We start from the raw sequence: 26747 nt of genomic DNA, 5'->3' as shown, positions 1-26747 counted from the left end.
TTAACACTCTCCGAACACCATCTGAGGTTTGACGTCCTTCGATGAAGCCCATCTGATCAAAATTGATACGTTTAGGAAGGATTGCTTTAAGCCTAGTGGTATTTGCTTTAGCATAAATTTTTATGTCAGTATTTATGAGTGATATAGGTCTATAGTTCTTGACCAGATCAATATCTTCTTTTGTTTTAGGGATCACTATGATAACCGCTTCAAGCATCTCTTTCGGGAAGGAACCCATCAGAGATGCGTTACTGAAGACCTCAACCAGATGAGGTGTCAAGATTGCGGAAAACGCCTTATAATATTCACCACTGAAGCCATCTGGGCTTTTCCATTTTTTAGACCAGAAATTATTTTTAATATCTCTGGTTCTGAAAAGGGTACGCTTAGTGTTTCCAATTGGGAATGGGACAATTGCGGTAGGTTGACTTTGTTTAAAAAGCCTTTAATTATGGCTTCAGTGGGTTGAGGGGTCAGAGGATCATTTTTCAAATTATAAATTTTTGTGTAAAACTTGGCAAATGAGTCAACTATGTCTCTCGGGTGAATGGCTAGGGAACCATCTGTCTTTTTTATTTGGTGAATACATTTTTTGATTCTCATTTGTTTGATTCTTTTGGCTATGAGGGAGGTAGGTTTATTAATTAGGGAGTAGATATTAGCATTCATGCTGTTGGTGAATTGTTCATACTCTTTAAGAATGTGGGCTTTTAAATCTAATCTAAGTCATAGGATTTCCTTATGGAGTTCAGGGGATGGAGTTGGTAATTGTTGTTGTATTATTTCTTTTCCTCTAATGTCTGATTGTATCTTTTCAAGTTTTTTCTTTTGTAGTTTTTTATGGGTCGCTGCTAGCTGGATTAAGTTACCTCTTAAAACGGCTTTATGCGCGTTCCAAAGAATAAACGGTGAGATATCTTCGGTGATATTTTCCTTAAAATAGATTTCAATTGTCTTTTGGATTTGTTTATTATATTTAGGGGAGTTGATTAAATAGGAATTATTTTTCCATAGGGGTCTGCTCTGAGTTGGGAAGCCTAATGCCAATTTGCAGAGGATAGGGGAATGGTCTGAAAATGTTCGTTAGTTTATTTCGATCTTTTTAAATTTAGATATCGATAGTGAATTGGTTAGTGGCAGATCGATATGTTAATAGGTGTAGTAGATGTCTGAATAGTAAGAATATTCCTGTGAGGAGTTATTTAGACATCTAAATATGTCAAAATATTCCTGATTAAGCAGCCATTGTTTCAGGGTATGTCTATAAGTTCTAATAGGAGCCTTCATGTCCAGGAATTTGTCAGGAATCAAATTGAAATCCCCCAGGATAATCAGGTCTCCACGTTGATTTTCATGGATATCACGACATACCATGTTTAGAAATCTAATCTGTCCACAATTGGGTGCATGCAGATTAACAATTGTACAAGGACAATTGTTTATAAGGCATGATATGATGATATAGCGTCCTTTATTGTCCTTTGTTTCTGATACTAGTTCAAAAGAAATCGAGTTTCTAAACATAATAATCACACCAGCCTTTTTCCTTTCATTGAGAGAGCTACAAATATGGGGAAAGTTTTTATGTTCAAATTTGGGATGATTTTTACTAGCCAATTTGGTTTCCTGTAGGCAAACAACATCTGCATTGAAGTTTCTTACCTCTTTCCAGAGTTGGAACCTCCTTCCAGGTGAGTTCAGACCTCTCACATTGTATGATAAAAATTTGATGGACATAGTGGTTGATTGATAAAAAAAAAGGGTCACGGGCAAATATTTAAAAGTTTAGGAGAAGAAGGAAATTTTTGAAGGCAAAAAAGTAAAGGGAGAGACTGGAGGTTAGGATGGGGAAAAGACGAAGAAAGAGAGAAAAGAGAGGGAGAAAAAAAAACCCCTACTAAAGTAATTTCCTTATTATTAATTCTAACTAATTCCTAATTAATTAACCAACAAACTAACTAATAAAGTAACTATGATATTATAGGTTAAACTTTAAAGCAATGTGTACCAGTGAATACAAGTTATTAAGCACTATATTACTAGTATTCTAATGTATAGCAGAAAAAATAAAGAGATAATCTGAAACCAAATTAAACAAATATAAATGCTATACCGAAAGAAAACGGTTAGCTCTCCCGGAGGAATTATAGTCCCAGATTACCAACTTGGGAAACAATGTATTCCTCCTCTTGGGGTAAAAGTTTGTGAATAGACACGGAAAGTTCCAGATGCGTATCTAGCTGAAGATTTTGAAGAGTACAGCAGAAGTCAATTGTTGGTCAAACTCTCATCCTGAATAAGTAATGTAAGGCAATGAAAAAGTTTTAAAGTCTGTAAGTAATTTATCCTGAAACGAAAAAAAACCTTTTAGTTGGTATTTATAATCCAATGGAGACATAGTTGTGCCATTATCTTGGGTGAAGTCTGATGACATAAATTCATGTTTTAGTTTTTGAGTCCTGTCCCAGATCAAGGTTTTTATTTAATAAAGAAACATATATTAAGCCATCCTTTGGAGTTGCCCGGGGAATCAATTTATCATTGTTCCATACCAATAATTTGGTGGGGAAGCCCCAACGGTAATTGATCCCCCAGTCTTGTAGTTGTTTTCTCGTTTGTGAAAAAGCCTTCCTTGCAGAAACAGTGTCTTTAGAAAGGTCTATGAAGATCTTGATGTTTTTATATGGTTCCGGTAATGTTTTATCATTTCTCACGAATTTCAAGAGGAGTTCTTTGGTGTGATAAAAGTGGAACTTTAGAATGGTATCTCTCGGTAAATCTGTTGTGAGGTTTCTGGGATGCGGTAGTCGATGTGTCCGATCTATGGTTATGTCAAAGATCTGTAAGAGAAGGCAATGCCTTTGTGAGAATATTTTTGACATATTTTTCCAAGTCTCTGGCAGGTATGGATTCTGGGATGCCTCTTAGCTTCATATTGTTCCTGCGATTTCTGTCCTCAAGATCCGCTAATTTTCTCTTTAAAGCAGTTAGTTGGTCTTGTTGATCATTATGTTCTCTAACAAGGGTGGTGGTTGTTTCTTCAATTTTAATAATCTTCCTCTCATTGGTCTCCATTTTTTTGTTCAAGGAGTCAAAAGTTTCCTGGATTTTTATCGTTTGCTTTTCAAAGGCCTCATTAATATTAAGATTTATGCTTTTGACGAGGTTATTTAAAAACAATTCCATATCAAATTTGTTGGAGCTTTGCCAATTTTCCTTAACCATGAGAACCTTCGGATCGATGGTTGGCATATCAGCAACAGTATGATCAAATCTAACTCCATCAATAGGACTTGAAGGGGTGGATTGAAACATATCTCTGTTATCCTGTTTGTTTAGACTTTTACATTTATTGGTGCCTTGACTTGTGTCCGTATCAGAAAATTCCGGCAGGCCATCTTGTCCGTAGTTAAATGGGTTTAAAATTGTAGGTTTGATATATGATGTTTCCTTATTGTCGGTAAGGTATGAATTTGTCATGGAAGCCTGACAGCTTTGGTGGTAAGTGTCTAAGCATTCTTTTGCAGGTATTTCGCTTGTATTGTGCTTAGCGAAAGCGACATCTTTTGCCAAAACAGCTTTGTCAGTTTTGAGGGTTAGTCTGTTGGTTTCAGTTTTCCCCACTTTATTTCCATGTAATTTGTCTTTATTTTAGTTTATCTGGCTGGATGAGTTGGAGGTTGATGTATTATAGTTCTTAAGTCTGGCGCCTTTCTCCATGTTATGGGTATATATGATTTATAACAGGGTACTGACTACTTAAGCTAGCAATGTGCTCCGTATGTGTTTATAACAATGTCGCCAAGTCAGTGGCGGCTTGCAGCGCCTCATCTTAATAACCGGGTGTGCTGTTTAGTAGTTAATAAAGTAGCAAACAGGCTAGGAAGACCCGGAGGTCTTAGGACAGGATTTCTAGGAGGTTCAGTGACGTATCCAATATATTTTTAGACAGGCACAGTGCACTTAAAAGTCTTTGTTATACGTGTAAGGCTCTGTGCCCACGTGTGCGCATTGCATGCAGTTATGCTGCATTCTGCACCGCAGCGTAACTGCATGCATCCTTCGTCCCCAGTACAATCTTATGAAGATTGTGCATAATCCATGTGCACGTAACGTTTTAGAACACAGCGATTAGCATGCTACAAAATCGCTGGGTTCTAAAAAGCAACATGTCACTTCTTTCGTGCGCTTTGGATGCAGCCCCAGCTCTGTGTATGGGAGAGGCTACATCCAGAGCGCATGAAATCGGCTTTTCATTACGCAGTGTTTCTGCAGCAATTTGAAGCGCACATGTGCTGTTCAAATCACTGCAGAAATTTCTGCAGGGACAACGCAACTTGGGCACATAGCCTTAATGGGAACCAGTGAGTCTTGTTGGTTACTAAGACAACAGTAATTGAGGGCTCCTTTTCCTTATCTCTCTTAGGAGAGGAGACAATGGTTAACTGTTAAAACATAAATGAGTTTGGTGAACACTCTCTTTGTTCAGTAGATTAGTAGGGTGAGCAGTGTGCTTGGCTGCTTTTATCCCACAGCTGGTTATCAGTTTCCCTGAAGTTTAGATAAGATGCATGCAGCTAGATGTCCGCAGAGCAGAAGCTCGTGCCTACTACCATTAATGGCGTACTTGATAAAAGTATATCGCTAACTGAAAGGCCCCTTTACACACTGAGACTTTCTAGCGATCCCACCAGCGATCCCAACCTGGCCGAGATCGCTACAAAGTCTCTGGTGAGCTGTCAAACAGGCAGACCTGGCCAACGACGCAACAGCGATCCGGACCTGCAGAACGACCTAGCTAGTCATTGGGGACGTTGTAAAGCAGCTTTTTGAAAGGGAAGTCGCTAACGAAGTCGCTGTAAAGTCCCCTTTACACACTGAGACTTTCTAGCGATCATGCTGCACAGCGGGAAAAAAAGGACCAAAGAATGGTCCTGAACGATTTGTAGCGATCAGCAACTTCACAGCAGGGGCCAGGTCGCTGATGTGTTTCGCACACTGCAATGTCGCTGGGGAGGTCGCTGTTGCGTCACAAAACCGGTGACGTTACAGCGATGTCGTTTGCGATGTTGCAGTGTGTAAAGCCACCTTAAGGCCCAGTCACACACAACGACTTACCAGCGATCGCGAAAACGATGCGACCTGATAGGGATCGCAGGTAAGTCGCTGGGAGGTCGCAGGTGAGATGTCACACAGTCAGATCTTACCAACGATGCAGGAACAATACAGGTCGCAGTAGTGACCTGTATAACGATCTCAGCAGTCACTGTGACCCTGTCACACAGTGTCAATCAAATACAGCGATGTGTCCTGCCCAGCAGGACATCGCCTTTGAAGAAAATGGCGTGGAGCATTCTGCAATGACTAGAGATCTCACAGCAGGGGCCTGATCGCTGGTAGGTGTCACACATAACAAGATCGCTAACGGGATCGCTACTGCGTCACAGAAACCGTGACTCAGCTGCGATCTCGCTAGCGATCTCGTTATGTGTGACAGTACCTTAAGAAACACAGTGTCTCTGAACGGGGCAGCAAGGAGGTAGACTTTTATTTAATGAGTGTAAGGCTATGTGCGCACGTGTGCGCTCTGCACCGCACCGAAAATGTGCGCTTCAGAGCGCAGCTGAAAAGCTGCGTTCTGAAGCGCATGGTGCCGGCAGATTCGTGCGCTCTGCATGCTGCCTCTCCCTATAGACAGCATGCAGAACGCACAAAAGAAGTGACATGTCACTTCTTAGAACGCAGCGATTCGGCAAGCAGCCGAATCGCTGCGTTCTAACATGACACGTGCGCACGGCTCCTGCACAATCTCCATAGACTGTGCAGGGGACGCAGGACGCATGCAGTTACGCTGCGGTGCAGAACGCAGCGTAACTGCATGTAATACGCACACGTGCGCACATACCCTTACAGCGGCAACTGCAGCTCCAGGACTCAATTACAGACTGGGGGGGCTTACATCAGAGGCAGTATCAGCTGATCCATCAGGACAAATCGCTGTACAGATCCCTGTATATAGGAGATCATGGTGATAGCTGAATTGGGTGGAAGAGGCTCTGCTATATTAATTTAAGAGTTACTGGAGACCGGGTCGGATAATGGACATAGCGAGGAGATGGGTGATATGGCCCGGGGCCCTGCAGTGGGAACGCAGGAGATTCACTCACATACCGCCAGGTTCAGCCCTGAATATCTCCGGTGTACCAGCATCAAAATCTACGGAAATGGTATCAAAATGTTCCTTAGGTCTTCTAATTTCTTGTCATCAGGTTGGTAAAGGAATCCATCAGCATTATATTTATTAAAAATCCGTAGCTTGTAGGATGACAGTTGGACCTCGGTTAAGCTGCATCTCACATCATCAGCGTCGCCACGACCCCCTCTACATTATGCTTTAAATCTTGTTGCCAGTATTTGATAAGTCGATTGTCTCGCCGGTATTTGAAATACGGTGGGCGATCCTCTGATGTATCTGTATATATATATATATATATATATATATATATATAGGTTCTTTCCTCTGTAGTAGGCTGTTGATTTTTCCTTGATGTCTTGATGAAGGAGACTGAGTTCTCTGAAATGTATCGACCTGAATAAAGATAAAGAGATAAAATAATCAACATCTGATTTTCTGGTGATAGCGCGGCATACACCCGATCTCTCCCCCGTTATGTCTGAATTCTTTTCCAGGGCTGCGGCTGTCGCCATCTTTTATGTGCGTTTAGCAGTTGTAACCGGCACAACCCTTATAGGTGAATGAAATTACTTTGGCTTATCTGTTACCTTACCTGGTAAGACCCTGTTCTGCGCTTCTATCTAACAGGATTTCCTACGTACACTGTGATGGTCAGGCACAGATTGAGTGAGTCGCGTGATGAGCGGTGAATGAACTCCGGTGAGGTCACTGAAGTCACCTGAGGTGAAGTTACCGGCGGTCACAAGTGGAGGACCGTGGGAACCTCCAGCTGTGGCCGCGGCTAATCTGAGTGATGTCACCACTGATCGCTGCTCAGTCTCTGCCTGAACCTCATAGAAGGCGGTCATGTGCCATGATCACGCGCTGTAACTACATGTAGCAGAGCTTGAATCATTATCGGACCTCGTGTGGATTATATCGAACCTGCATGGGTAGTTTGGGGATCAAAAAAGTGGTAAAAGAGGGTATCTACTACATACACATTTTTTACACACGGCTCCACTACATACACGTCATGCACACACGGCTCCGTTACATACACAGCTCCGCTACGTGAACATCGTACACACAGCACTGTTCTGAACACATCATACACATGCGGCTCTGCTCCATATACGTTGAACACATATTTTCAGCTACTTGTGATACAAGATCGATCAGGTCCAAACATTTTCCTTCTAAAGTCGCTCAACAAATCTTCTCCTCACCCGAACTTATCAATAAAGAATTAAATTTAGCAAAGATTGAAATGAGTGTGAAGGGGTCACATACATACAGTGGTTTATAACCGTCCACTGGCACCACGCCTCATCCAGTGTCTGCACGCCAATATAGGACTACACTGAGGAGCTGATCATGTGACCCCTGACTCCTCCCCTCCATGTGACATCATCACAGGTCCTGTAAGCACAGAGCAGCCATATATCTAGTGTGCGGCTCTGCAGGTGGAGGTAGGTGCAGGGTATTATATATCTAGTGTGCGGCTCTGCAGGTGGAGGTAGGTGCAGGGTATTATATATCTAGTGTGCGGCTCTGCAGGTGGAGGTAGGTGCAGGGTATTATATATCTAGTGTGCGGCTCTGCAGGTGGAGGTAGGTGCAGGGTATTATATATCTAGTGTGCGGCTCTGCAGGAGGAGGTAGGTGCAAGGTATTATATATCTAGTGTGCGGCTCTGCAGGTGGAGGTAGGTGCAGGGTATTATATATCTAGTGTGCGGCTCTGCAGGTGGAGGTAGGTGCAGGGTATTATATATCTAGTGTGCGGCTCTGCAGGTGGAGGTAGGTGCAGGGTATTATATATCTAGTGTGCGGCTCTGCAGGTGGAGGTAGGTGCAGGGTATTATATATCTAGTGTGCGGCTCTGCAGGTGGAGGTAGGTGCAGGGTATTATATATCTAGTGTGCGGCTCTGCAGGTGGAGGTAGGTGCAGGGTATTATATATCTAGTGTGCGGCTCTGCAGGAGGAGGTAGGTGCAGGGTATTATATATCTAGTGTGCGGCTCTGCAGGTGGAGGTAGGTGCAGGGTATTATATATCTAGTGTGCGGCTCTGCAGGAGGAGGTAGGTGCAGGGTATTATATATCTAGTGTGCGGCTCTGCAGGTGGAGGTAGGTGCAGGGTATTATATATCTAGTGTGCGGCTCTGCAGGTGGAGGTAGGTGCAGGGTATTATATATCTAGTGTGCGGCTCTGCAGGTGGAGGTGTGTGGAGATTCCCCATTACTGGGCTCAGGTGGTATTAACCCCTTCAGCTCTGAGACTTTCTTGGAGTTTTTCTCTCGCTGATTTCTATGAATCGTGAGGTTTTTGTTCCTTTTCCTCTGATAGATACAAACACCCCAACTATGAGAGGCCGGAAGTGAGGAAACCCGTCTGCCCTCAGTCCTCGGCCCCTTTCTGCCCTCAGTCCTCGGCCCCTTTCTGCCCTCAGTCCTCGACCCCTTTCTGCCCTCGGTCCTCTGCCCCTTTCTGCCCTCGATCCTCGGCCCCTTTCTGCCCTCAGTCCTCGGACCCTTTCTGCCCCCCACAGTATAATGTTCCCCCAGAATGTTCTCATTATATGCTTCCCCTTATTCTCTCCAGTAATTGTATTATTACAGTGGATTATCTATGATGTTACATCGTCATCTTCTCCCCATTCAGGGCCTTATAATATCGGATCCTCTCAGTGGAGATCTTCTATAGAACAGAATTCTCCTGATTGCCCCGTGAAGGATGGATATGGACAGGGACAAGATGGCGGAGAGGATATTACACCTCACCCTAGAGATCCTCTTCCGGCTTACTGGAGAGGTGAGAGATTCTGATGACGTCACATTACATCATTCTTATCTATGGGAATAACAGATGGACAGAACTGGAGAGGTGAGGACTCTGGAAATGTCTGGAGTGAGATTTATTACCGTGTCTCTCCATAACCAGTATTACACAGTAGTGAAGAAGACCTCTAGTGAGCGCTGTCAGGCCCCTGTGTCTGAGGGATGGGGAAGACCCCTGAGCCCAATCACGAGGCCTCCACCTCACCCCCCGATACATGAGGACATCAATGACCAGAAGATCCTAGAACTCACCTACAAGATGATTGAGCTGCTGACTGGAGAGGTGACACTGCTGGGAATGCTGGGACATTATACAGTAACGCTATGAAGGGATCGGGGGTGACGGTATCATTGTATGTGTCAGGTTCCTATAAGGTGTCAGGACGTCACCGTCTATTTCTCCATGGAGGAGTGGGAGTATTTAGAAGGACACAAAGATCTTTACAAGGACGTCATGATGGAGGTTCCCCGGCACGTCACATCACCAGGTAATAGGACTAAATACACACGGCCTATAATTATCTGTATGTAAGGAATGAATTCAGTCCCTGTATGTGTCTCCTACAGTTTTATCCAGTAAGAGGACAACACCAGAGAGATGTCCCCATCCTCTTCTCCCACAGGACTGTAAACAAGAAGATCCCGATGTTCCTCAGGATCATCAGGTAGATGGAGAGAAGGTGCCATGAAATCTCCTATGATGTGTAGACGGCTGTGAAGGTCTTGTGCTCAGTCTTGTTTTATCCTCCGGTATTATATGTGTTATACTTGTGTAATGAGAGCGGTGGAGGTGGCAGGATTAGGAGAGATAAGAGCTTTGAGGATTCCTTTTAGTTCTCGTTCACACTACTGTATTTTCAGTGCTGTCCATAAAATAACACAACGTCTCGCCCTCAGACCATTGTTATTGGATGTGGCAGTGCAGATGGGGATTTTCTTTCTCACTGACAGAATCTGCGTGTGAGAATAATCCCAGCATCCTCTAGTGCCTTCCGTAAATCGGAGGAGACTCGTCCATTCAGGTCTGTGTCTGCACAAACCATCAGATTCCCACCAGCTCCACCATACAGCAGACATTGTGTTACGGATACATTGCAGTTCTGTAATGGATGAAGCTGTAAATGGTCTTGTAAATGATTAATAGCGGCTGTAAATACCGGATTGTATATGGATGACAAATAAGAAAAGCCTTGTCCTAGTTTTCTGGATGAAGCTGTGATGATTCTTTATCCGGCCGTGTGACCCCGGCATTAGAGGCCGTTACATCCCGGGAAGAGAGGATTTATCTAGAAAGTGTAAAATCTTTCCCTTCCCTGAATATTTCTGCCTCCGGTCACATCCCGTCTGCCGGTATAATGGGCTCCGCACCACGAAACTTACATCCAACTCATTAATTCTGTTGGGTTTTTCTAAGTCACTTTTTTTTTCATCTTCTCGTACTAATTAATGTTTTTTGTTCCAGATTCTTCATATTAGTCCAAGTGGATCATGAAATTTGCGCACAATAGAAACGCTTTGTATTTTTCCTGTGACCTGTGTTTATGACTTTTTAGTGCAAAAAGTCTCATAATTTGCACCAAAATATTTGGTCTACATAAAATATCTCTGGTGTGGACTGGAGAACATTTCTGACAAAATTTCCTAGTTTTTAGGTTGGAGGTAGACATACCGTTCTTTGAAAAACTATTCACACCCGGTGAACTTTTCCACATTTTTTCACATTACAGCCACAAACAAATACATTTTATTGGGGGTTTATGTGATACCAACACAAAGTAGCAAACACTTGTGAAGTATAAAGGAAATTATACACGGATTTGTAAATATTTTAAGAAATTTAACTCTGAAAATTGTGATGTGCATTAGTATTCAGCCCCCTGAGTGAATACTTTGCAGGACCTCCTTTCACTTCAATTGCTGCTGCCAATCTCTTGGGGCATGCGTCTACCAGCTTTGCACATCTAGAGGTGATATTTTTGCCCCTTCTAAATTATAAAACAGCTCTATCTCAGGTAAATTTGATGAATGCGTCTGTGAATTTTCAATTTTTATATTTGCTTTTAAAAATGTCCACTCTTCCATAAAGGCCAAATTTGTGGAGTTTATGACTTATAGTTGTCCTGTGGACAGATTCTCCCCCTGAGCTCTGGATCTCTCCTGCTTTTCCACTGACCACAGGCCTCTTGGCTGCTTCTCTATAATTAGTGCTCTCCTTGCTTGGGATGTCAGTTTAGGTGGACGGCCATGTCTTTGTCGTTTTGCAGTTGTGCTAAATGTGACAACTCAGCATCTGGAGATTTGTGTGAGGAGTGAACTGTTCTTAATTAGCCCAGACATATTGTGCCTTTGATTGCCAAATCAAGAGAAGTTAGCCATTGTTTCATGTCAGACTTACCAGAGCCCTATTGTCTGTTAAATGTTGATTGCTTCAGCCTCTTTGACTACGTCAATTAGAGGAATATTATTATGCAGTCGAATTGAACTGAACCAATGAGAGAGGAGCCATCTCCCACCAATCCTGTAAGATACAATACTCTGAAATGAGAACTGAGGGGTATAAAAAGGACTTTGCTCCTCTTTCCACATTCATTTTGCAGGACTTCAGCATAAAATCCTCATTTTTAGCTGGAGGATCAAAGATGTGCTTCACTGCTCAATGCTGAGCCCACAATTGTGCCAGGAGAACCCAGGTGAGGACAGTTCAGTCGCCTGGCTACATATCTTGCTGTGCTCAGTCATCTTTCTAAGCTTGCCGCTATCTCCTCTCAGCGGGTGCTCATCAAAACCGAGGTGCTGCTGACTGGGATAGTTAGCCCAGGAAGCCCCGAAGTCGCAGAGTTTCTAATCCCTTGCGAGCCAACGGATGGGAGAGACTCTGTTGCTTGTACCACCTTGTGATCTTGCTGGAAATGTACAATATGTGTTTGCCTGTTGGTGAACCAGTAACGTCCTACCAAGGTGTGGTTCCCTCACCCTGTGTTGTCTAAGAAGTGTTCTGCCCACAAAAAATGAGTGCGAGCGTTCAGTGGGATGAGCCCTGGTCTGAGCTGTCTTTTTGAAGACAGCTAGGCCAGCGGACGACTGTACTCACTGACCCTCTTGTCTCCACACTATACTTCTGCTATTTGTGGATGATGGATTGAAAAGTGCTTAGTGAGATGTTCAGAGCTTTGGCAATTTTTTTTTTATACCTGAACCCTGCTTTACTCTTCTCCACAACTTTATCCCTGACCTGTCTGGTGGGTTCCCTGGTTTTCAAGATGCTGTTTGATCCCTAATGTTCTGAAATAAAACTTGTGAAATCTTCACAAAACACCTGTAGTTATAATGAGAATAAATGATACAGGTGACTCAATTTACTAATTATGTGACTTCTGGAGGCAATTGGTCACTCAGGGGCATCATACTACAAGGGACTGAATACAAATGCACATCACAATATTCAGATTTATATTTTTAAATATTTAGAAAACTATCTATCATTTCCTTTACACTTCACAAATACTTGTTACTTAATGCTGGTATATCACATAAAATCCACAATAAAAGCATTTACATTTGTGGGTATTACGCTAAAATAAGTGGAAACATTCCGGGGGTGTGAATACCTTTACAAGGGGCATAATTCCTTCATGACTAAAAATATCAGACTAGTTCCCTGGATCAATGTCCCATCACAAAATCTAGTCCTGATAACCTGCAATAATATACTTTTTACGGAAGGCATCCAAGCCCACCTTGAATTTTTGTAGTCTATCAACATTTATCACATCATGTGTCAGAGAGTTCCATATTCTCACTGCTCTTACAGTAAAGAATCCCCATCTGTGATTATGATTGAACCTCCTTGTCATCATTACAGGCCTCAGTTGTAAAAAGCTCATTAGAAATATCTCAGTAATGCCCCTGATATACTTGTACATTGTAATAAAATCGCCTCGTAGCCATTGTGTTCCTAAAATGAATAACCCCAAGCTTGCTAACCTGTCCTCCTATTGCAGACCTTTCATTCCTTTAAGGCCTAAAACACACTTCCGCATAAAAAACGTACGTGTCTCCCGTTCCGTTTTTCGGGTCCGTGTCCCGTTTTTTATGGGCGTTTCTCCAGTACATGTGACATCCGTGTGATGGCGTATGCTTGCCGTGTGTGCGTGTGGAATGTCTGTGTATGCGTACATGTAATGTCCGTGTGAAATGATCCGTGTGTGATGCACAATGTCATTGATACATGTCGGCTGACAGCAGACAGAGTTGCGCGATGAGCATGAACTCTGGTGAACTTCACCCAACTTCATTGTCATACCACGGCTATGGCTGGGTGTCGCGTACTGATTAGCGGTTACCTGTGAAGGACTCACCGGTGACCGATAATCCCCTGAGTGACTGAAGTTCGCGCCCTGATTAGCGCTGCCGTCACTCAGGCTACACGCGGCTAGCTGGATCCTCCACCCGAGACCGCAACTCACCTGTAACTTCATCGCTGTCACTCGGGCGACTTGCTGTCACAGTTGGAGGATCCAGCGGTGGCCGCGAGTATCCTGAGTGACGTCATCGCTGATCGCGATACTCACCTCAGTTGCTGCATGGAGCTGACAGGAGCGGCGGTGTTCTTCTGCAGCTCCTGTCACCTTCATGTAGCAGAGCTGGAAGCGACGTGGGACCTCCGTGGATTACGCCGGACATGGAAGGGTTTTTGGGGCTTAATAAAGTGGTGAACGAGGGTGTTTGTTAGTGTTTATCATTGCAAATAAACAATTTTTTCTGGTGTATGTGTTTATTTACTTTAACTTTCAGATTACTCTCGGGGAGACGCCTGCCATGATTAATCTAGGACTTAGTAGCAGCTATGGGTTGCTACCATTAACTCCTTATTACCTCGATTGCCAACGCACCAGGGCAATTCAGGATGACCCGGGTACAATTCCGCAACGGACGCATCTAATGGATGCAGCAATTCTGGGCGGCTGCTGGCTGATATTGTTAGGCTGGGGGTTTCCCCATAATGTGGAGCTCCCCATCCTGAGAATACCAGCCTTCAGCCGTATGGCTTTACCCTGGCTGGTATCAAAATTGGAGGGAGCGCACGTCGTTTTTTTTAAATTAATTATTTATTTATTTTACTGCACAGTGTAGACCCGCCCACCGGCGGCTGTGATTGGTTGCAGTGAGACAGCTGTCACTCAGCGTGTGGGCGTGTCTAACTGCAACCAATCATAGGCGCCTGTGGGCGGGGGAAGCAGGGAATAGTAGATTGATTATTGAGCGGCCGGCTTTTTCAAATTAATTGAAGCCGCGTATCTTTGGCACAGCTGTTCTTCGCCGCGCTGGTGATGGAGATCGGTGAGTATGCGACAGGGGAAGTTACAGACCGAGCGCAAAAGGGATGATGAGTGAGAACAGCAGAAAAAAAGGTAAGTATACTGACATTTAACAAAAAAAAAACCCGACATCGCTCGTTTAAAAACGCACACTGACGGTACGTGTAGCACACGGACATGCTACGTGTGCCGTCCATGCAGACACGGACCCATTGACTTTAGCGGGTCTGTGCCTGCGTGTTCACGGCCAAAAATGGACATGTCGACCGTGTGGAAAAACGCACACACGTACTAACCACACTGACACACGTTCTGTGTGGTTTTACGTGTGTGTGCCTTCTACAATAGGGTAACATTGGTCAACGTGTCTCCATGTCTCCGATATGTGCAAAAACGTACCAAACACGTACCGGGGGCACGGATGTGTGTCGCAGGCCTAATGGTCACTCTTCTATGCACCCGCTCTAGTTCAGTTATGTCCTCTTCATTCACTGGAGCCCAAAATTGTGCAGAATATTGTAAGTGTGGCCGCACTAGTGACTTGTATAGAGGCAAAACTGTTCTTGTCCGGAGCATCTGTGCCTCGTTCACTGCATCCTATTATATTATCTGCCTTGGCAGCAACTTCCTGGCCCTGGTTGGTTTTCTCGTCCACCCGCACACCCACGTCTTTTTCAATGTCATTATTATGCAGTAATTTTGCAAATATTTAAAAATAAATTGCAGTTTAAAAATCATCCAAAAAAATCTAGAAAGCTAAAAACCTGCAAACATACAAAAAAAACCCCCTAAAAACAAGCAAACAGATGAATATTATAAAATAGTCACATGCCATACATGTCAAGTAAAAGCCGCTTCGTAATATTATTGGATCAAGAATCTTCATTTTGGTTCCTGCAGCCCAAAACCAGGAATTGTCTTCTTCGTGCCATACATGTTAGCGTTATTTCTGCAGCCAGTGATCGGATATAAAGTCTCCAGTAATTATATTACTATTTATAATGTCACATAGTCATCTTCTCCCCATTCAGGTCCCTACAATATCGGATCCTCTCAGTGGAGATCTTCTATATAAGAGAATTCTCCTAATTGACCTATCGAGGATGGATATGGTCAGGGACAAGTTGGCGGAGAGGATATTACACCTCACCCTAGAGATCCTCTTCCGGCTTACTGGAGAGGTGAGAGATTCTGATGACGTCACATTACATCATTCTTATCTATGGGAATAACAGATGGACAGAACTGGAGAGGTGAGGACTCTGGAAATGTCTGGAGTGAGATTTATTACTGTGTCTCTCCATAACCAGGATTACACAGTAGTGAAGAAGACCTCTAGTGAGCGCTGTCAGGCCCCTGTGTCTGAGGGATGGGGAAGACCCCTGAGCCCAATCACAGGACCTCCACCTCACCCCCCGATACATGAGGACATCAATGACCAGAAGATCCTAGAACTCACCTACAAGATGATTGAGCTGCTGACTGGAGAGGTGACACTGCTGGGAATGCTGGGACATTATACAGTAACACTATGAAGGGATCGGGGGTGACGGTATCATTGTATGTGTCAGGTTCCTATAAGATGTCAGGACGTCACCGTCTATTTCTCCATGGAGGAGTGGGAGTATTTAGAAGGACACAAAGATCTGTACAAGGACGTCATGATGGAGGTTCCCCAGCCCCTCACATCACCAGGTAATAGACAGGACTAAATACACACGGCCTATAATTATCTGTATGCAAGGAATGAATTCAGCCCCTGTATGTGTCTCCTCCAGGTCTATCCAGTAAGAGGACAATGACTCGCCCACCCCAGGGCTATGGGACACCCGGTGCCGGGCCGGACTAGTCCGGTGGTAGTCAGTGGTGGCTGGGCCCGGCTCCATGGCCCTGGTGGGTGTCAGTTGAATATGTGGCGGATGACTTTAAGTTTGTATTCGTGACGCCACCTGTGGTCTGCGGCTATTAAGCCGCCGCTGCTGTGTGAGGCCACCGGGATGATGTTATAGCAGCAATGGTGGTACTGCTCCCCACAGGTGGAGCAATGCCCGGGGCACAGTTGGTGCTTGTGGAAGTCTATGGTGCTGTGTGACTAACACGGTGCAGGGCCGACAAGCAATGAAAGAAACAGGCACAAACAGTAGTCTCTTTACCTTCTCCTCTTTTACTCGGCAGAAACTTAGTCCAGGGAGACCGTCACAGATGGTAAAGATGATCCGGCCGGCCTGGAAGTGCCTGGGGTGATCTTTGGCCAGTTGAGTATGAGGCCTACTCCTTAATCTTTCTCTGCTGTTTTAGGACACTGCACTTTAGGTTTGCAATTGCCCTCTTGCTGCTGGGACTTGTTGTTCGTCCCCTTTTCTGTGTGGTAGACTGTGCAGGCCCTCTCTGGTGCTTCTCTGCTGGAGCCCACACCAGGCCCTTGGGATGCAGTTGTACCTTCAGATTGCTTCTGGGACAGGGGGCTTGCAGCTCTCGTGCCCTCCGGATTCAGCTACCAGGGATGGATTTTATGCCCTGGCAACTACAGACTCCGATGTCCGAGTCTCTGCTGTGCCTCTCTGCTCCCCTTGCTTCACTGGGCCAAGCTATCCAAGCTCTAGGCCCCAGTTTCACAAGGCAGCACTACCCTGCGTCTGCACTCTTTCACTCCTGTCTCCAGACCAACCACTACTTCCTCCCTTCAGCCAGACTTAAGGAATCCTCCCTGAAGTTCCAGGTTCAGAGCTCCCTCTGCTGGCCGGAGGGAGAATTGTGTTGAGTGTTAACTTACTGGCCAATAGATCTCCCAATTACCTCCAGGCTCAGCATTAACCCTTTGGGAGGGCAATGCTGTTGTGGCGACCAGGTCCTGGGGCGCCACAACAACACCAGAGAGATGTCCCCGTCCTCTTCTCCCACAGGACTGTAAACAAGAAGACCCCGATGTTCCTCAGGATCATCAGGTAGATGGAGAGAAGGTGCCATGAAATCTCCCTATGATGTGTAGACGGCTGTGAAGGTCTTGTGCTCAGTCTTGTTTTATCCTCCAGTGTTATATGTGTTATACTTGTGTAATGAGAGCGGTGGAGATGGCAGGATTAGAGCTGATCATAGATGGGACTTCTCCATCTGTCTGTGACTTTTACAATATTTGTTTCAGGGGGAAGATCTGCCCCATATTAATACTACAGAGACATATGTGAGGGGTGATGAGCGGAGTAAAGAGGAGATTCCTACAGATAACCGCCCAGGTGAGTAGTGACCACTAAATGCAGAGAAGTCACAGATTCTTCTCAGTCACCGGCTGTGGCTGCTTTATCAGGGTTGTAGTCCGGCCATATCAAATGGTCACCATTCTGCTGCTAGACCACCACATGCTCCTCCACCCAAAAACTATCCCCATTATTTTGAGCATTGCTCGATCTTCTGTTGGAGTGAGATCTGTATCAGCCAGATCTTACAGGTAGGATCCATCCTATCCCCTGAAATTAGAAGACGTTGATCCTTAGCTGCCCAGATCCCTAATCTGCAAAGAAAAATGAAATAAGTATGGTGGACCCCTAAGAGAAAGTGGAGGGTAATGATGCTGTTGAACTCCTAGATTCATTGTTTGGTGCCGTGTTCACCAGTTGAATAAAGATTGATTGCTCTCAATAGGAGAAACAAAATAATAATCTTGTAGTTGATGAAGAGACCTAAGTAGTCTGGAAAGCTTGCTGTGTAATTGTGCTGCCCCTGCGTCAGCAGTCAGTCTGCTCGGATCCGGATCCGCGGTGGCTCGAGGAATCTCTGGACTCGGGGGTCGGGGTCGCGCGGCCACTTGGATAAAACGGGGGAGTATTTACAGGGAATGATGTGCAAAGTTCGTGACCCCATCCGTGGTGTGTGGTAAAGGGGAGTACCACCGCTGCAACTGGGAGTACCCGGTGGCGATGGTGTGGGCAGCCAGGTGTTTAACCCCTCCACGGGTAGGGGGAATGCCCTGGGACTCGATGAGGGCGACGGGGAGGTGCCGTTGGGACGGTAAGGGTCACCTGTGTACTCAGTCCAATAACACTGACACCGACAACTGTGGTAAACCAAAGTTCTTGACACCACTGCCGCTGAGAGGGAGCACGCCTGGATTCCGTGCCCGTTGGTGTTGCCTGTTAGTCTGTGACCTTTACTGTGGCACCTTGTCTTCTAGGTGGTCCCTTTAGTGTGATACTAATAGGGTCCCGCTCACCAGTATGGCTAACTGGTTGAGCTTGCTCTCAGGGTTCACGCTTGGGATTTTCTGGACCGTATGTGTGGAAAGTCCTATCCCCCTCTTTGCGCTAGTACCCCGATTTTGGAGCGGGTGGAGAACGGATCTTGAAGGCTCCGTCCTCTTTGGGTAAATTGCCAGGACGCCTGAAGCTACTTCCTGACCTAGGGTCCACGTACCCCGTCATGCCCTGGCCCCTGCCCGGTGATGGCACAAGGCTGCCGGCTGACCTCCTCGACAGTCCGTGCCCCTTTTCATGGTCCCCTGCGACTGGGGTCCAGCTCCTACCAGGCCCAGACCAACATCTGCCACCTAGTAGCTCCTGACCTCTTCTCACTTTCACCTCCAACACTACTCTGCGCCGCTCCTGACACTCCTGACCTCCCTTTAACCAACCCCCCAAGTGGGAGACCCTATTCCACTCAGGCCGTCCACTGGTGGGTGTGGTGCAGAGTGTTCCTAAGATTTTGATTAGCTTGTTCTTGGCAACACCAAAGGTCAGGGACCCGTAACCAAAGAGGAGGTGGATATTGTGCAGAAGGGCAGATTGTACAATACCCTGTGATGACTTGATAAGCCAGGGCGTCACAACATCATTTCTTTTATTTTTGTTCGCCATTAATAAGTATAACTACAAGATTCTTATTGTTTCTCCCACTGAGAGCAATGACTCCATCTTCCTAGAATCTCGGCCTCTTATTGATGGATCTTCCTTCTCTCCCTTCTGATGAATGTGCTGATAGGCGCGTTTATATCCAAAGTTGGGCACGGGTAACTGTAACATATGAGGGCGGTTATGATTATCCCACAGTGGGTACATGGAGGCCGGGCAGCCCACACACATGATTTCTAAAATGTAATTAGAAAAAAAAGGAAAGTAATAACACATAAAGATCTAATATTTTTACCTTCAAGAACCTGAAAGATATTTTTTCTGAATTCTACAAATGTCCATAATATAAGAACTTGTTCTGGTGCCGTCCATTGTGGAGTCCGAGAGGCAGAAAGGAAATGTCTAATATTTCTTCAAGAATCTCATCTGACAGAAGATTTTGGCCCCTACAATAGTTTGGATTGCCGAGAGCCCCCGAGCCACATACTGTAATTACTCCAGATGTGTCACCTCTAGTTACTAAATCACTGGTGGTGAAGGCTGTCAGGGTGGAGGGCGGTCATTTTAGTAGATGTGTTATTGTCTATAGTCACAGTTTTCTCTATAGTAGTTAGTACCAAAGCCGCTCTTATTTCATGGCTTTCCACTGCAGCCAGTTTTCTGCTCCTATCCAGGCCCCATTTCTCCAATCTGACATCTGTCACTTTACATGATAACTAGTGATGAGCGAGTACTAAAAAGCTCGGGTGCTCGAAGCTCGGGCCGAGCCTCCCAAGATACTCGTGTACTCGGCCCGAGCACCGAGCCCAATGTTATCCTATGGGAGACCCGAGTATTTTTGTGAAATGACCCCCCGGCAGCATGTAGAAACCCTAAAAATGTCACAAAAGTCTCAGAAGAGTGCTCAAATGACATGGCATCAGCATGGGGAAGACCCCTTGAAGCATTTATCACTCAAAAGTCACAGCTGTGAACAATTTTGTCCAAGTTTTACGCCATTTTTACGGACTCACCAGAAAACCTTCCAAAATGACACCAAAATGAATTTTCATGGCGGAAATGTTAAGGGCACATACCCAATAGTGAGATAGAGCTAATGTATGTTACTTTTTGAGATTAATACATGAAAGATTTTACATGAAAACCTTGTGTGGCACTCCGATGTCCAAAACGCACGTTTTGTGCTTTTTACTAGCGATGTCGGTCATTTTTTTTTTTTTTATTCTATCTCCCTCAGTCCGTCGGTCTGTCTCTCTCTGTCTTGTCTGTCCCCCTCTCACAGTCTGTCGGTCAGTTCCCCCCCCCCCTCTCTCTTACTTACCGTTCCCCGATCACTGCCGCGGCGCTGCACAGCTGTTCAAACTCCGGTGGCTTTTCCTCTTTTGAAAAAGCCGGCCGCTCATTAATCAATCTCCTATTCCCTGCTGTCCTGCTTTTCGGCGCCTATGATTGGTTGCAGTGAGACACGCTCCCACACTGAGTGACAGCTGTCTCACTGCACCCAATCACAGCAGCCGGTGTGTGTATACTGTGCAGTGAAATAAATAATTAAATAATTAAAAAAAATGGCGTGCGGTCCCCCCAATTTTAATACCAGCCAGATAAAGCCATACGGCTGAAGGCTGGTATTCTCAGGATGGGGAGCTCCACGTTATGGGGAGCCCCCCACCCTAACAATATCAGTCAGCAGCCGCCCAGAATTGCCGCATACATTAGATGCGACAGTTCTGGGGCTGTACCCGGCTCTTCCCGATTTACCCTGGTGCTTTGGCAAATCGGGGTAATAAGGAGTTAATGGCAGCCCATAGCTGCCACTAAATCCTAGATTAATCATGTCAGGTGTCTCCCCGAGATTCCTTCCATGATTAATCTGTAAATTACAGTTAAAAAACACACACACCCGAAAAATCCTTTATTAGAAATAAAAAACACTAACAAAGTCCCTCATTACCAATTTATTAACCCCGACAAACCCTCCATGTCCGGCGTACTCCACAGTCCTCCAGCGTCGCGTCCAGCTCTGCTGCATGGAAGTGACAGGAGCTGCAGAATACACCGCCGCTCCGGTCACCTCCACGCAGCTAATGAGATGAGTATAGCGATCAGCTGAGCTGTCACTGAGGTTACCTGGATCCAGCGGTGGATGCAGCGGTGGCCGCGGGTAACCTCAGTGACAGCTCAGCTGATCGCGCTACTCACCGCCGCTCCAGTCAGCTCCATGCACCAACTGAGGTGAGTATAGCGATCAGCTGCTGTCACTGAGGTTAATCGCGGCCACCGCTGGATCCAGCGGTGGCCGGGAGTTACCTGACTGACAGCAGCTGATCGCGCTATTCCCTTCATTAGCTGCGTGGAGGTGACCGGAGGGGCGGTGTCTTCTGCAGCTCCTGTCACTTCCATGCAGCAGAGCTGGACGCGACGCCGGAGTCCGTGGAGTACGCCGGACATGGAGGGTTTGTCGGGGTTAATAAATTGGTAATGAGGGACTTTGTTAGTGTTTTTTATTTCTAATAAAGGATTTTTCGGGTGTGTGTGTTTTTTAACTGTAATTTACAGATTAATCATGGAAGGAATCTCGGGGAGACGCCTGACATGATTAATCTAGGATTTAGTGGCAGCTATGGGCTGCCATTAACTCCTTATTACCCCGATTTGCCAATGCACTAGTGTAAATCGGGAAGAGCCGGGTACAGCCCCAGAACTGTCGCATATAATGTATGCGGCAATTCTGGGCAGCTGCTGACTGATATTGTTAGGGTGGGGGGCTCCCCATAACGTGGAGCTCCCCATCCTGAGAATACCAGCCTTCAGCTGTATGGCTTTATCTGGCTGGTATTAAAATTGGGGGGACCGCACGCCGTTTTTTTTAATTATTTATTTATTTATTTTACTGCACAGTATAGACCCGCCCACCGGCTGCTGTGATTGGGGGCAGTGTGACACCTGTCACTCAGCGTGGGGGCGTGTCTCACTGCAACCAATCATAGGCGCCTGTGGGCGTGGAAAGCAGGGAATATGAGATGGCTGTGTACAGAGCACAGCGCGCCGGCCGGTATAAAGGCTCGGTCACGCTGTGCAGGCCAGCCAATCACTGCAATTCCACAACTAACAGGGCTGTGGCATTGCAGTGGTCTGCCAGCCAATCCCTGCATGAGGGCTGGCTCTCAAAAGAGCGCCAACATGCAGAAATGAAGACCACGAGTAAAGCACGAGTATTGCAAAATTACTCGGTACCCGCCGAGTAGCCCGAGTACAGTGATACTCGTGCGAGTACCGAGTAGTAACAAGCATGCTCGCTCATCACTAATGATAACACCTTTGTAATGCTGAATCTGAACCCAGAGTTTCTGAGATTTTTTTTTCTGTGGCATATTCTATTTTCTTAGCTGTAATGTGAGGTTGATGTTTTTCCGTTTATTTAAAAAAATACAAAAACTGAAATTCAACACATTTTAAAGAATTAAAAGTGTTCAAATACCACAACATACAGTCAGTAAATAGCATTTACTGTTTTCTTCTTTAGTGTAAATGACTACTTTGACTCCACAGACAGTCTCAGTAAATTAGCAAGAAGTGGATGTTGTAGAGTGAAAATTGTAAATATGGCATTTTAGTGCAGACTACACAGTACCCATCTCTTGCTCCACGAGACACGCAATCTGTAAATTTGTATGTGGTTTCTTGCAATGTCAAACATGTAGATACTAACAGTGTCTGGGTACACTGCGAGGCTGAGAAGCATCAAGGACTTTGTAGTAGCAGTTTGGTATAATTTTGGCCAACAAAACACTATCTAGTGGCTTATTATTCCAATATAGGGGAAGCAAAATGAACAAAGAGGGTTGAACATCATGGTCTACTGGTAGATGCTGCAGGTCCGGCAGGCATAGCTGGTATAGATAGATGCAGCAGGTACAGCTAGCACAACGGATAATAGGTTCCATACATGTTTGCAAAGACAGCATAAAACTCAGCAAGTTGCATGGGACCTGACATTTAGCCACATGTCTCAAAGGATATACCATATTGCTTAGGCACCTACCATAGAGGGAGGATGCTTTAACTATCTAGTGCCTCTCAGCCCTAGGCTGAGATGCTGTTCCAGGTTAGGGCACGCTGTACCTTTAAGAATACAGTCATGCGCACTCCCAAAAGACCTGCTTGGTGTGCATGGATACCATGTAAATAATGGACATGGAAACCATTATAAGCGGCCGGGATATTAAGTATGCCAGTGTCCTTACCGAGGAAAGGGGGGCAGGACAGTAAGGGAATGCTGGTTACGGTATTACAAGCTATTTTATAAAATTACAGTGGAACCTTGCTTAATGAGAACAATCCGTTCTGGGAGTGTGCTTGTTAACCAAGTTACTCGTTCAGCAGAGCAAGATTTCCCATAGGAAATCATTGCAATGCTGACAATTCGTTCCACAACTAGTTAAATGTCCCATCCTGGTCCCTTATTCTGTCATTCCACACATGTACAAGCACGCACAAACACGTACAAGCACGCACAAACACACACAAACACACAAAAGCACGCAAGCACACGCACATATTATATGCTCACCTTACCTCCCGTTCCATCGCCAGTCACCTGGGACTTGCTGTTCTCCGGTGCGGGCCGTGTATCAGGTTACCATAACGACGAGGGAGGAACTTCCTGCCAGAGCGCTGGCGTCAAGGCAGAGCCGCTTGCCTCTGATTGGCCAGCGCGCTGCCTTTGAGTAGCGGTGACAGGAACCAGGAAGTTCCTGCTTCGTCGCTATGGATGCAGATGCCTGGAGTGGAGCGGAGCACTACAGGACCCAGGAGGCCGGCGATGAAACGGAAGGTACACATATTATATGCTCACCTTACCTTCCGTTCCACCGCCGGCCTCATGGTACTTGTAGTTCGCCGCGAGCACGTTGTGATATACCCGGGAACTACAAGAACCATGAGACCTCCGGTGGAACGGAAGGTAAGGTGAGCATAATACTGTATGTGTGTGCGTGCATGTGTGTTTGTGCGTGCTTGTGTGTGTGTTTGTGTGGACTGCAAGTGCGGGTCAGAGCGCGGTGGATGGACGGAACCAGAAGTGTCTGAGGTGAGGATTTCGCTCGTACAGCAAAGCTTTCTCGTAAAGCGGGTTACAAATTTACAGAAAGCTTTGCTTGTTAAGCGAAATTTTCGTTAAGTGGGTTACTCGTTAAGCGAGGTACCACTGTATATCCTTAAATTTGTAAATATTATTAAAATAATTTTTATTCTTGGCAGATGACTGTACCAGGCGATTAGAGGCACAACTGATATCTTCAGTTTTTAAATCAGATGACCCTAATATCCCACAAGATATAACCGAAGCAAATTCCACTATTCCAGATATACCATCATCCCTTCACAGCAAAGAGCTATCATCTGATTCTTTTAAACAAGTCTTACCTTTTGATTCATCACATACTATTAACAGAAACAAAATACACAAAAGAGACATTAAAAATCAAAGTGCTCAGACAACAAAGAAGCTATTTTCAACTTCAGAATATCAAAAAATACATAAAAAAAATTCACACAGGTGAGAAAAAAATTTCTTCAGACTCTGTTAGTTACCAGAGAAATCACATAGGGGAGAAGGCATATTCATGTTCAAAATGTGGGAAATGTTTTAACAAAAAATCTCATCTTGTTACACACCAGAGAACTCACACGGGGGAGAAGCCATATTCATGTTCAGAATGTAGTAAATGTTTTGCACGTAAATCACATTTTGTTACACATATGAGAATTCACACTGGGGAGAAGCCATATTCATGTTCAGAATGTGGGAAATATTTTACCCATAAACCAAATTTTATTATACACCAGAGAACTCACACGGGGGAGAAGCCATATTCATGTTCAGAATGTGGGAAATGTTTTACAAAAAAAAATTATGTGGTTATGCACCAGAGAACTCACACAGGGGAGAAGCCTTTTTTATGTTCAGAATGTGGGAAATGTTTTAACATAAAATCTCATCTTGTTACACACCAGAGAACTCACACGGGGGAGAAGCCATATTCATGTTCAGAATGTGGGAAATGTTTTGCACACAAATCACATTTTGTTAGACATCAAAGAACTCACACGGGGGAGAAGCCTTATTCATGTTCAGAATGTGGGAAATGTTTTAGAACAAAAACTAATGTTGTTATGCACCAGAGAACTCACACAGGGGAGAAGCCTTTTTCATGTTCAGAATGTGGGAAATGTTTTAAAATAAAATCTCATCTTGTTACACACCAGAGAACTCACACGGGGGAGAAGCCATATTCATGTTCAGAATGTGGGAAATGTTTTGCACACAAATCACATTTTGTTAGACATCAAAGAACTCACACGGGGGAGAAGCCTTATTCATATTCAGAATGTGGGAAATGTTTTAGAACAAAAACTAATGTTGTTATGCACCAGAGAACTCACACAGGGGAGAAGCCATACTCATGTTCAGAATGTGGGAAATGTTTTGTACAGAAATCAGAACTTGTTATACACCAGAGAACTCACACAGGGGAGAAGCCATATTCATGTTCAGAATGTGGGAAATGTTTTGCACAGAAATCAGAACTTGTTATACACCAGAGAACTCACACAGGGGAGAAGCCATTCTCATGTTTAGAATGTGGGAAATGTTTTGCATCTAAAACATGTGTTGTTAAACACCAGAGAATTCACTCGGGGGAGAAGCCATATTCATGTTCAGAATGTGGGAAATGTTTTAACAAAAAATATAATCTTGCTAAACACCAAAGAATTCACACAGGGGAGAACATGTTTAGAATAAGGTAAATATTTTACACACAAATGTGATCTTTTTAAACATCACAAAACTCACAAGGGTAGAAGCCATTATCATACCTACAGTGGTGTTCATAAGTTCTGCATAGGCATAAAAAAACTACATATTTCATACTTCTGCATCTCTACAGTGAAACTGGTGGAACATATATGTTTTTGTAATCCCTCATTGTATGCCATACTCATTTTTGAATGTCCCAAGTGTATAGATTGTTATGATATGTGCATTTTTGATATTTTTTTTACAGCATAACCATACCTACACCAGTACAGTGTGTAGAATGGTGAACAGGTTTCTAAGTTCATTAACGTCCAATGCAAGTTCACACAGACTTAAATTTTACTTTTTAAGATTTATTATTTTTTATGTAATTCATAGTCCTGAAAAGGGCCTTTTAAGTGCATCTTTAGCTTCTAATACTTTATTGTCAGCCTTTGCTCTTGAGCACCAACTTGCATCTCTGTGGCATTGAGTGAACAAGCTTCTGCAGATGTTCACAAGTGATGATGTGGTTCCAGGCCTGTATCAAAGCCTCAATCAACTCTCTTTTGGTCCTTGACTGTTTTTTAGATATCACTATTGATACCTTGTGCCACAAATTTTCAATTGGATTGAGGTCTGGGGACTGGGCTGGCCAGTCAATAGTAGCCACCTTGTTCATTGTTTTCCATTCCGTTACTGTCTTAGCTCTGTGACAAGGAGCATTATCATCCTGGAAGATATAATCCCCTGAAAACAGGTGTTGAGCAGAA

At 44.7% G+C, this 26747-nt stretch overlaps 1 protein-coding gene across 1 annotated transcript in view; it reads left to right on the top strand.

Annotated features, from left to right (window-relative positions):
• The window catches only part of LOC142258821 (uncharacterized), a 56615-nt gene extending 30269 nt beyond the window's left edge, over positions 1–26346 (top strand). Inside the window, exon 2 of the mRNA XM_075331411.1 lies at positions 24764–26346. Within this exon, the coding sequence (XP_075187526.1) occupies positions 24764–25985 (1222 nt within the window). The 3' untranslated portion in view covers positions 25986–26346. The remainder of the gene's footprint in view (positions 1–24763) is intronic.
• Positions 26347–26747: the final 401 nt, after the last annotated feature.

Source organism: Anomaloglossus baeobatrachus, assembly GCF_048569485.1.
Source record: "Anomaloglossus baeobatrachus isolate aAnoBae1 chromosome 5 unlocalized genomic scaffold, aAnoBae1.hap1 SUPER_5_unloc_12, whole genome shotgun sequence".
Classification (NCBI taxonomy): Eukaryota; Metazoa; Chordata; class Amphibia; order Anura; family Aromobatidae; genus Anomaloglossus; species Anomaloglossus baeobatrachus.
This window is presented reverse-complemented; position numbering and strand designations above follow the sequence as displayed.